The 12,892-nt window shown below is 38.4% G+C and overlaps 1 protein-coding gene across 3 annotated transcripts in view; it reads right to left on the bottom strand.

The window, feature by feature from the left end:
• Cemip2 (cell migration inducing hyaluronidase 2) overlaps positions 1 to 12,892 on the bottom strand; it is a 76,115-nt gene that overhangs the window by 27,337 nt on the left and 35,886 nt on the right. For all 3 annotated transcript variants that reach the window (XM_048332530.1, XM_048332522.1, XM_048332538.1), the window contains exons 7-12: positions 11,970 to 12,139; positions 9,345 to 9,554; positions 8,836 to 9,041; positions 8,663 to 8,732; positions 4,907 to 5,035; positions 1,438 to 1,526 (exon numbers count right to left, since the gene is read on the bottom strand). In XM_048332530.1, coding sequence (XP_048188487.1) covers positions 1,438 to 1,526; positions 4,907 to 5,035; positions 8,663 to 8,732; positions 8,836 to 9,041; positions 9,345 to 9,554; positions 11,970 to 12,139 — 874 coding nt within the window. The remainder of the gene's footprint in view (positions 1 to 1,437; positions 1,527 to 4,906; positions 5,036 to 8,662; positions 8,733 to 8,835; positions 9,042 to 9,344; positions 9,555 to 11,969; positions 12,140 to 12,892) is intronic.

The following is a 12,892-nucleotide window of genomic DNA, read 5'->3' as shown; positions in this document are numbered from 1 at the left end:
CATTTGTAGTCCTACTAATTATAATAAACCCTTCCAAATGAATAGAGTGAGAGTGATCATTTAACACAGTTTTCTTAATTTTGTCAGCTAATATTCTCTTTCTGATTCATCATTTGTTCCCATCTACATGCTTCTTTTCTTTCTTAAGTTTGTCTCTTCTACTTTACCATTCCCTATGTTAATCTGCTATGAATATCTACTACTTCCTGGCTTATTTAAATAAATATATGTCTGACTTTTTAGGTTATCTGATCACTATCCTAAAATAGGTCATGCTCAACTTGCCCACTGAAGAATCCTGATGAGTAATTTACCAACCATACTTTCCCTGTCCTCTCCTGACCTCATGTTTTAGTAATGAGGGGATCCCACCTCACATTTATACACCCAACTCATCAACTTCTAGTGTGGTTCTTGCTTTATCTCTTTAATAACAACTTGATCTAACATTCTCCTTTCCAATGACTATCAAAAGAGCCCATTAACCCTGGCACACCATAAGCTGCATAAACTGGTCAATCAATGTGCAGTATAGAAAAATAACATGTGCATATTGAATATGATTTTAAGTTTCCATCTTTTCCAGAAGACTATATTTCCATCTGAGGTATTTTGTCTATTTGGCTCCCATACAACATGTAATAGAATTCTGCTGAAATGGCAGTAGATATTCTAGCCACATATTGTGGTTATGCCGGAGAACAACATGGCTAGGAAATAAATTTGAGGCTATAAATGACTGGAACAGAACCAGCTTAATCATCAAATCTAGGATCTTTCCCTTTGAAATAGATTCAATGCAACATTCCATTGTGACCACTAAGCATAAATTCTATAGACTTTGGTTTTTAGGGTTTAGACCAAAACATAAGTTGAAAGTAGTTTTCAATATATACTTCTGAGATTCAAACATTGTTCATAATCTCTCTTACTTTTTTTTCCCTCTGTAACTCCTTCTAACAGCAATGTGAAAAATGAAAAAGGTTTGCACTTGGGCATTTTATTAATAACCATGAGCTAGACACTTGTAATTCACATCTGTAATCCTAGCTTCTCAGGGAGCTGAGATTTGAGGATCAAGGTTCAACAGCCAATCTGGGCAGGAAAGTTAGTGAGACTCTTTATCTCCAGTTAACCAGCTAAAAGCTAGAAATTGAGGTGTGAATCAAGTGATAAGGGGCCCAGCCTTGAGCAAAAGACAAGTGAGAGCTCTAGGGCCCAAGTCTAAGCTCTACTGTCAACACACACACACACACACACACACACACACACACGCACGCACGCATGCACACACATAAATGCTCACCCTCAGGAACTGAGACAGCAGAATGTTACAAGCTTTGGAAACTCCACCAAAGCAAAGAGTACAATGTGTATGAATCAGAAGTTCTACATTAGTCCTATAAGGCTAAGTGTAACTTAAAGAGCCGGCCCTACCTTGCACTGTTATCCAAGCAGAGGTATTCCCTTGGGTCTACAGCACTTGAGTTGGTCGTTTTGACACCTTTGTCAATAAATAAGCCAGCCTGAAATATATAACCATGTGCTGAAATGAATATGAGTCCCAAAACACAATGAGCCATCAATTAAGTCTTCACTTATCACTTTTACCGAAAAATAAGGGGAAAAGAGTAGAGATAAGCAGCAAAGCAAAGGAATGGTAAAAATCAAGTAGCTTCCTGTCATTTGACACATCCTGAAATTCAGAAATTATTTAGTGCCTACTTGAAGGTACATAATGAACAAGTGAAATCTATTTGCTGTTGTTACTGATATAAAAAGCTATCATGAAAATATGCAAATAATCCAATATGAGATGTACACATGAAAGAAAGTAAGAGGAGGTGCTGGGAGCAAGTATAAAAGATGTCAAGATGAGGCCTACTTCTTGGGTAAAAAGAGTTTCTGGAATGTCTCCTTAAAGAAGAAATCTCCTAAACCTAAACCTGAAGGATGGGGAAAGCTAGCAAAGCAAAAGAATGGATTGGTGGGGGAGGAGGAAGCAGGCAAAGAGCCCAATGATACCCAAAGAAATAGTTTACACAAAAATCTAGATTAAAGAGAACATAGAATGTCTGGGGGTGGGGAGAGGAGAGAAGTCCTCGATGGACAAACAAGAATGTCCAAGCAAAAAGGTAAGGAAGATTACTGAAGAGTACATGTAAAATCACACAGGATTAACATGTTGTAAGAACCAAGACAATAGGAGTATAATAAAGGCATCACAGTCAACTAAAGGTAAAAACAGGATTGGTGATATAGTTCAGTGTTGTAGAGTATTTACCTAGCATGCATCAGGGTTTAATAGCCACCACTGAAAAACAAACTAATAATAATAATAATAATAATAACACTTCTGCAGCTAAAAGATGAATAATGCACAGGGGTAAAGGGAAAGAGACTTAAAAAAAAACTGATAGTCAGACACTGGTGGCTTATGCCTATAATCATAACTACTCGGGAGGCTGAGGTCTGAAGATCATAGTTCAAAGCTAACTGGGAAAAGAAAGTCCATGAGATCCTTATCTTTAATTAACCACTAGAAAACTGGTGTTGTAGCTAAAAGTGGCAGAGCTCTAGCCTTGAATGAAAAAACTCAGGAGCAGTTGCCCAGGTTCTGAGTTCAAGCTTCATGACCAAAGATGGTTTCGGTCATTGAGAAAAATAAAAAATGAAGTGAACTAGGATATGTGGCAGTAATAACAGAAATTGAAAGAAAGATTTATCAGTCAAAATTGATATCATATTGATATAACATTATAACTGATAAAACGTCAAATACTTGCAGGTGAAGAAAAGACAGACATAAATAATTAAAGCTAAGATATGTGTGTGGTGGGTGTCTGTGTCCTACTAATTTTGCATAGATATTTCACAGATGAAAAGGATTTATGGAATGTCCAAGGGTTTTGAAGACTCCAAGGTTCAATTTCCTTTCAGTATAAAGTATTTCTCCATACAATTGTGCAAAATTATCCAACTAAAACTCAACTGCACACTTATATTATTTAGAATTAATATGCTTATAACAAGAGATTATTACATGTCATCAAGATATCAGACACTAAAAGTAATCAGAATGAGGTGTTTCACAGCATTTATAATTTTTTTTTTATTTTTTTATTTATTTTTTATTTATTTTTTTTTTTTTGCCAGTCCTGGGCCTTGGACTCAGGGCCTGAGCACTGTCCCTGGCTTCTTCCTGCTCAAGGCTAGCACTCTGCCACTTGAGCCACAGCGCCGCTTCTGGCCGTTTTCTGTATATGTGGTGCTGGGGAATCGAACCTAGGGCCTCGTGTATCCGAGGCAGGCACTCTTGCCACTAGGCTATATCCCCAGCCCCATTTATAATTTTTTAATTGAGGATTTCTTCCTTTACAATGCTACCTTCAGTAATTATTAGCCTTAATCAACTAATCAGTCAGCAAAATCATAGCAAAGTTCTTTGCGCTCTCAAGTCTTCATCAAATGATTCCAAGTTTCCAAATTGTAAGACATTTACATTATCATACAAGAAAGTGCTAATTGAACTTTGATGGGACTCACAGTAGGATAGAAGATCTAAATGTGATGCATACAATGAAAATATGAAAGTACCCATGAGCACAAAATAAACCAGATGCATTCATTGCCAGAGAGGAACAGGTGTGAGCACCAAAGACTGGAGCAGATTCTCGGTAGCCTTTTAGTTACGAGATCTATATTGTTTGAAAATAATTCATGTATTCTTCAGCAGTATTTCATTCCTTACATAATCAATACTATCAAATGCCGTCACAAGACACTCAACCCACACTATGAATGGAAAGAAGAGAGAAAGCAGGCTTCCCAATCCCCTCTACTGTGTACATCTTTAGAAATAAGTCATCCAAGAAGGTTAAGAGAGGAGAAATGAAAGAAAAGAGAGAAGGGACAGTGACACATGGATGAGTTCTCACACAATAGATAAGGTCATATGTTCTGCACATATGTACAAGCAGAATGCTGTACATATCCTAAATACTGAAAGGTTCAATGTGTACTCTTTCATCACAAATTACTTTCTCTGAAAAAGTTCTACTATATCATGGCATATGAATCCCCTCAAAGCATATACTAGAAACTTAATCCTCAATATGACAATGTGAGGAGGTGGATGTATGGGAAGTATATAGGTCCTAAAGATTTTATCTTCATAAAATGGAACCATGACCCCTATAAAAGACTGAGAAAACTATGGAATCAGCCTAAGTGCCCACTAAGAGATTAGTGGGTTAAGGAATGTATTTTATACACACCATGAAGTTTTGATCGGCCATTAAAAAGGATGACATATTGTTTTCTGAAGAAATGGGTGAAAGTGGAGATTATCATGTCAAATGAAATAAGCCAGGTCCACAAGTATAATGTCTCACTTATGGGGGCTAGAGGAATATAAACCAAACAATCAAGGTCATAAAGTGAAAAGAGGTCTACTAGACAGGTAGGAGGAGAAAGGAGGACAGAAAGAAGGGAAAAGAAGGAGTAAAATAGAGGAGGTGAATAAAAATTGAAGTATGTCCATAGCATAGACAAAAGTGTCATAATGAAGCCCCTTACTATAGAGAATTTAATGTATGCCCAAAAAATCATAAAACATAAAAATCAAAGCAAAGTGAAAGGATGCAAATATAATCTCTTGCTCCCTCTAGTCCTCTCTCTAAACTTTTGCTGTATGCCATGGCAATAGGGCCCTGATTAAAAGATGGCTCCCTTACCTTAGTCTTGATCTTGGATTTCTCAGTCACCAGAACTATAAGCCAAATACACTTTTGTTCATTATAAATTACCCAGTTTGTGATAGTCTGTTAGAGTAGAATTAAGACATAAGCCCAGAATCCTTTACACTACAAAATCATACAAAAAAGGGTTCCAATTGAGAAGTTACCTTAAAACTTGAATGGACTCTGTTGTTATAAAATATACCCAAAGGAGTGAGTTCAGGTTTCTCTACGAGCTGCACCCCAGTGGACTCCCCAGTAGGTTCCTTGTGGAACAAATACCATATTCCAGCATCCTATAAGTTAAATGAAAAGATCATGAAAGGACTTCATTTATTTAAAAAAAAGAACTTTATAAAACATCCTCATAACCCACGCTCATCTTTGTAACACAAAGTTTCATCGTTTCAAGTCTGGAATTGACTAGGAATAGTTACGTATATATCTAGCATTTACTGGTAGTTCTATCCATGCATTTGTTTAAAGAACAAATTCAATTTTTCTTGCAGGATTGAAGGGAAGAAACAACTGGCTAGTACTAAAATTTCTTTTGAAAACAAATTATCCAATTTTTTTTCTTTATTGTCAAAGTGAAGTACAGAGGGGTTACTGTTTCATACGTAAGGCAGTGAGTACGTTTCTTTCTTTTTTTTTTTTTTTTTGCCAGTCCTGGGCCTTGGACTCAGGGCCTGAGCACTGTCCCTGGCTTCTTCCCGCTCAAGGCTAGCACTCCGCCACTTGAGCCACAGCGCCGCTTCTGGCCGTTTTCTGTATATGTGGTGCTGGGGAATCGAACCTAGGGCCCCGTGTATCTGAGGCAGGCACTCTTGCCACTAGGCTATATCCCCAGCCCTGTGAGTACATTTCTTATCTAACTTGTCACCTCCTCCCCTTGTTTTCCCCCCTGCTCCCCTCTCCCCATTTCCCTCCCCCCCACCATGAGTTGTACAGTTGGTTTATACCAAATGGTTTTGTAAGTGTTGCTTTTGGAACTGTTAGTCTTTTTATCCTTTGTCTCTCAATTTTGATATTCCCTTTCCCTTCCCTAGTTCTAATACACTTATATACAATATCCAGGGTACTAAAATCAGTTACATTGATATCAGGGGTAAATCCATGGGAAATAAATATGAGAGGGGGAAAGGGCATGGTTATCTACTTTAAAACATGATGCAGCATTAGAACCAAATCAGATTTCAATGTAGTCAGGACAGTGCAGCTTTTAAGCAATGTGGTTTGTTTGTTGACCTCCAAACCTGATCAATACATGAGTCATGCCTATTAAACAACAAGCTGCCAACATGCAGAACTCACTGACTTCTTTCAAACAACTCAAATGCCCTTCCTGTCCTGAGGCAAATTTTTGCCAGAAAAAAAAAAAAAAAAACACCACATGCATGAATCAGGATGCTGTTTCAGTCAGAACCTTGTCTATTCAATTTCAGGATCACTGACCATAACAGGAACGGAACAGTTTAAAACTTTCTGACAAAAAATTATACATATATATATATATGTAGAAATATTCTCACCACAAGACTGTTTTTGTTTAATTTTACAATTTAATTAAAAATCATCCTGATGTGAAAGACAGCTTCCCATTGTGGAACTTGTATTAAACAGGTTGTTCAAATAACAACCAAGTATACATTTTCACATACATTCATTTCATGCCCTTTAAAATATCCTTAAACAATTCAGTCTAATGAGAAATATAGACATCAATGAATTTAGTTTTGAAACATTTTTTTCCATGATGAAAGCTTACAAACGGGTCTTAATAAAAGTAAGCTACTTTGAAAAATGTTTGCCACCTCAACTTTTTTGGATACAATACAGAAAGCCCAACGGATGATGACTTGAGGGCTGGCAAGAAGGTTAGATACCCTATTACTGCAAGCTGGGGACAGAGCAGACCCTCCCAAGATGCAATGGGGTTGGGGGGGGCAGGCCACACAAGGAGAACAGCTGTTTCTTATAAAACACTGTCTTGTCAAAACAGGTTAAAAAAAAAAAAAGAGCTTTGTAGGAGGCAACAGAAAGGTATAATGAAGAATTGGCTTGATTTACTCTGAGGAAAAATGTGCCCAAACACTAGCTATACTGGAGCCAATTTGTTCTAAAGTGAAAAGAATCCATACAATTCAACCAAGAATATGGGTGAGATAGTTTCAACTTTCTCATCGAAGCCCCAGAAAGCGCACCAGGCAACCTTACCTACCTTACCTGACATTGGCTATTTGCATTTTGCTTTATCTTCAAACCCTAGCTTCTGGAAAGGCCTGAGAGGAACTACTACTGACTGGCAGTAGTGAGCAAATCTACATACCCAGCTCCCAGCCATTGCTTTCCCATTAGAAACACACAGCACAAACCCATAGGAACTCAAGCATTGGATGGAAAGTGGGTGAATAAAAAAGGCTGAAATCCAATCTCCAGGCCTTTGCTCTGTTATGTAAAAAAATTTAAACATTAGGGCTGGGAATATGGCCTAGTTGGGCAAGAGTGCTTGCCTTGTATACATGAAGCCCTGGGTTCAATTCCCCAGCACCACATACATAGAAAACGGCCAGAAGTGGTGCTGTGGCTCAAGTGGCAGAGTGCTAGCCTTGAGCGGGAAGAAGCCAGGGACAGTGCTCAGGCCCTGAGTCCAAGGCCCAGGACTGGCCAAAAAAAAGAAAAAAAATTTAAACATTATATGTTTTTAAGGGAAATCACAGATGGAAGTTCAGCCATCACCCATGATTACTGTGTTCTTGTTATCACAAAGAAACATTTCCTTTCAGCTGCTTAGTCCTTGGAAATGAGACTAGATATTTCTTTCCTTTTACAGTGCTATACAGTCACCAGGTATACATATGACTATTTAGAAATTACTGCATTATTCACAGCCATGTATTGTAGTTGTAGGTACAATCTTACAGTATAATGTCCTAAAAGATTCATTTATATTATAAATTAATAGCTGTGAACCATACTCATTTATGAAGATAAATCTCCCCAAGCTTTTCCAGGAGACATTTCTACTATTTAAAAATATCCCATTAGTCCTCTTAAAAATTATTTTGATCCACTTGTGTGTGGTGAGGAGGTGTCTCAACTCAAGGTATATATTAATTCATGGTATGCAGCTGAGTTTTTAGCTGCTTTAACAATAACATCAAATCCCTAAAATACATTACAACTGTATTTATCATAGAAATGAAATCCCTAAAAGACTAAGTCCACATGTTCTATAGACTAATCCCTGTTCATTCTGACTTTCTCTGTTCAACACTAAAAGTTAAAATGATCAGTTACTTGGCTTCATGATATTTAAATATGAGAAGAATTTTTACATAATATACTAACAATCTACTCTGAAGATGAGATACCCTTAGTTCGGATTGCCTTTTTCCCTTCGATTCATAATAGACTTATAGATACAAACTGGCATGAAAGACTTAGAAGAAATGGCGAACAACCTAAGCCACTTCCTGCTCTCACCTAGATAAGCATTATCAAAAAAATAATGCCAGCAGCAAGGCAACAATGGTTCACACCTGTAATCCTAGCAACTCAGGAAGCTGAAATCTGGAATCACCATTCATATCCAGCCCAGGCAGGAAAATCCATGAGACTCTTATCTCTAATTAACTAGCTGTAAGTAGATCAGTGGCTCAAATGGTAAAGTGCTCTCCTTGAGCAAAAAGTTCAGGGAGAGCATCCAAGCCCAGAGTTCAAGCCCCCAAACTCTCTCTCTCTCTCTCTCTCTCTCTCTCTCTCTCTCTCTCTCTCTCTCTCACACACATACACACACACACACACACACACACACAATGCCAGCTTAAATTCCATCAGCACACTATGACATCACAGCCATATAAACCAGGGCATTCACATACACGACAGCAAATAAATCTGAAAACATGAGTATGATTTACCTGGGAGCCTGCTGCTGCATTGTTAATCAGGTTGTTGTTGGGATGAGCAATCCAGAATGTTGAAACAGCCCTGCAAGGTAATTTAAATAGACTTCATGAAAGATCCTGCTTACTAAACACTTCTCTCTTTCCCATTCCACGTGAGTTTCTCTCTCTCTCAGCTAATTACTCACATACAGTCTGTAGCAGGCACAGGGATGTAGTTCCCAAACACTTTATCTCGAATGGTGGTGCACATGGAGTTGTTCCGGTCAGTGGGAAGGAGAGTCCCAGGCTTGGTAAGGAGGCCCAGATTGTGAAAGAAAGTGTTTCTCTGCTCAATACCATCTTCCAAGAAGAAACAGTGACCCAGTGTGTCAAACCCAATGGTGTCTCTTATCTGCAGATACACAAATGCATGATGTCACTTATGAATTGAGCTTTAAGTCTAAACAGCTACTGTATAGCAGATTCAAAATAAACACAAGTATTAATAAGCTCAGTCTCAAACATACATCAGGTTTTATTTCTTGCTGAAGAGATTAATTTGGATGGTAAGAGAACAGTAAGCTTCCTTCAGACAACCCCAGGAAGAGGTTAGAGTATTCAAGTGGTACAATTGTCTATTTGTGTTAATACTGAGAAGTTACATTAAGTTATCAATGACCAACCACCTGTGTCAGCATAGCATGAGGCTACTCACCAGCAAACCATTGGTCCCGTGCACAGTGATGCACCTTGAGAAGCTGTGATGAATAGACAAGCCATCCACAGATGTGGGGTATGTATACCCGCCTTTGTAATCCACATCTCCACACAGGTGAAAATGCACAGGATACTTGCCCAGTTGCTGCTGTCCCATGTGTTTCAATTCCACATAGGAAAGATGGACAGAAGTAAAATTTTTCTTTACCTACAAGACAAAGTACACAAATCAAACTGAATAGTCACACAGTAGGAAAATAGGTAGGAAAAAGATACTGTTTGAACACAAAAAGTCTGATAAAAAACACATATTCTTTTCTTCCCTCTGTCTTTCTTAATACAGGGGCTTGCTTTATAATCTATGCAAGACTCCAACTTGTAATGCTCTTCCTCAGCCTCCTTAGTGCTAGGATTATAAGCATGTACCACCACATTCAGCAGAACATTTCTTTCTTTCTTTCTTTCTTTTTTTTTTTGCCAGTTCCGGGGCTTGGACTCAGGGTTGGAACACTGTCCCTGGCTTCTTTTTGCTCAAGGCTAGCACTCTGACACTTGAGCCACAGAGCCATTTCTGGCTTTTTCTATATATGTGGTACTGAGGAATCAAACCCAGGGCTCCATGTATACGAGGCAAACACTCTACCACTAGGCCATATTCCCAGCCCCTCAGCAGAACCTTTATTTTTGCATATTGCTTGCCCAGATCCCTACTTAATAGATATGGGATAATAATTTACATATGCAAATGATTTTAAAGCCATAAAACAGTCTTTGCTTGATTTTTCTGTTCACTTTTTTTTTTCTTTTTTTGGTGCTGGTCTTGAGGCTTGAACTCATGCCTGGGAAATGTCTTTGAGCTTTTTATTTCTTGGTGGTTAATTGGAGATAAGAGTCATAGATTTTGTTGCCCAGGCTGGCTTTGAACCATAATACACAGATCTCAGCCTCCTGAGTAGCTAGGATTATAGGCATGAACCACCAGTGCCTGGCTAAAACAGTTTTAATTAGGAGCAAGGGCAAATGTAACCAGGAAAGCTGCAAAAATGGTTTCTGCATATATCTTTTGACTTGTTCAAAACAGATGTTCCTCAATGACTTACACTGAGTTATATCCTAGTAAAATGTTGTTAAATTAAAAATATCACTGAGCTCTGATGGCTCTTAGCTACTCAGGAGGCTGAGATCTGAGGCTCATTGAAACCCAGCCCAGGCAACAAAGTCCACGAGACTCATCTCCAATTAGTCATCAGAAAATAGGAAGGGGCGCTGTGGCTCAAAGTGGTAGAGTGCTAGCCTTGAGCAAAAAGAGCTCAGGGACAGTGCCCAGGCCCCAAGTTTAAGCCCCATGACATTTAACACACTGAATCCATTGGACATTCAAGCTTAACAATACTGGAGTGTGTGTCTTTCTTGTAACTGAGTAGCTGATGAAGAGGTGAAACTTGCAACAACTACCTGTTATCCCCATAGAAGGTCAAATGGCTTATTAGTAGCCAGGGAAAAGATCGAAATTCAAAATTTAAAGTAAGATGTCTGCTAAGTGTACAGCAGTCTATGCCATTGAAAAACTAAGTAATTATTGAGTCAAATTTTTGATTATATATATTTTGGTCAACCCAAGTCTCAGTCTCATCTTGTTCTTTCATTTCTGTAACTATCACCACAGTTTGATAGTTATTCATTGTAAAAGCTTCCCTCAGTGTTTGTTTTGTTTGTGTGGGTACTGAGACTTGAACTCAGGGCCTAGATGCTGTCCTTTAGCTCTTTTGTTCAAGGCTGGCACTCTACCATGTATGTCACACTTCCACTTCTGGATTTTTAGTGTTTAATTAGAGATAGTCTCACAGACTTTTCTGTCCAGGCCAGCTGTGATGCTCAGCTCTCGGCCGGCTGAGTAGCTAGGGTTACAGACATAGAGCCATCGACACCCAACTTCCCCCAATGTTTTGTTACCACATAGTTTTGTTTGTGTAAGGTCTTTGAAAATTTCTGCTGTGAACCAAAATCTGAACACTCAAAAACTTTAAATATGTCATTATCCATTGTATAACTAAAAACAAAGGGAATAAGACTGACCAACATTTGTGAACCAGTTAAATAGGAACATGGCTAATAATCAGAGCCTAATCAAAGGAAGTTAAGACACATATAGCCAAAACTTGGACCACAAATCTACTTAAATTGACTAAACAGAATATGGCCTACCATACAGTAAGTGAAAAATAGTTGTGGCATAATAAAAATTTGCACATAAAATTTTTACAGGAGGGCTGGAAATGTAGTTTAGTGCTAGAGTGCTTGCTTAGCATACATGAAGCCCTGGGTTTGATTCCTCAGTATCACATAAACAGAAAAAGCTGGAAGTGGCACTGTGGCTCAAGTGGTGCTCAAGTGCTAGCTTTAAGCAAAAGTAGATCAGGGACAGTACCCAGACAAGCCCCACGACTGACAAAAAAAAAAAGACACTACCCCAACGCCCACCCAAGGTCTAAACACTCAGTACTGCTTCTATAGACAATTCTCAAGACAGGAAGCATGTATACTACATTCATAACTTACAAAAAAAAACTTTCTTGAAGCATGTACTTAGCAAAACAGGATTTCATCAAATCCTTTTGCCTACCATGACATGTCCCCCAAAAGTATCATAATCGAAGAATTGGCACTGGTTTTCTGAGTAGCATGAATCCTCCATTTCTCCTTGGATTACAACATTCCGGGTGAGAATTCCAACCTCAGCTCTCATATCCACCCCGTCTATGATCTCACCAATGTGCAGGAACTGAGGGGTTTCTAGTTGATGGAAGCAAGAAAAAAAAGATATTAGAACAAGGAAACATGAAATACCTCGAAAAGACATTTTTCTTCATTCTGTAATATCTGGAGATATTATCAAATAACTTACTATCTGCTCAACTATTTCAGCATTATACATCCCAGACCCTTAAGTATTATCTACCCCAACACCAACCCGAGGCCTAAACCTTTAATACTGCTTCTTTAGCCAATTCTCAAAGCCAGGCACTGTCAGAGAGCATGTTCTTCCCTGGAGTAGTATCTCATTTCTTCCTTGAATAGTTCTAAAGCTCTGAAATCGACCTAATAATGTATCTTGTTTCTCTAGTTCCTGTTTCTAAGGGGTGTGTGTGTGTGTGTGTGTGTCTATACATACTCACATATATACATATACATATATATATATATATGAATGAATCAAATTCAAGGCCTTAGAAACAAGATGACTTCTTGTAGATCTTGTTGTCAGATGTCATGGTGTTTATGTTTCTACTTCATGTGGACACTAATCATACAGAAATTATTTTATCCTGCTGTAAGAAGAGTAAAAGAATGGCAATGAAAGCTGCTCTTGATGAGCTCAGGAATTAACCTAAAGCATCTGTGCCCTTTGATCTGAGCCCTTCTCTCCTGCAGTCACCTCTATGGAGGACAGGATTTATTCATAAGCATCCTATAATAAAGGACAAACTTCCCCTTAGATATGCAATGCTTACTTTTGGCAAAGGCAAAATTGCCCCAAAGGGAACA

Source organism: Perognathus longimembris, chromosome 1 (genome assembly GCF_023159225.1).
Source record: "Perognathus longimembris pacificus isolate PPM17 chromosome 1, ASM2315922v1, whole genome shotgun sequence".
Taxonomy (NCBI): Eukaryota; Metazoa; Chordata; class Mammalia; order Rodentia; family Heteromyidae; genus Perognathus; species Perognathus longimembris.
The sequence above is the reverse complement of the archived record's forward strand: the minus strand, read 5'-3'. Positions and strand labels throughout refer to the sequence as shown.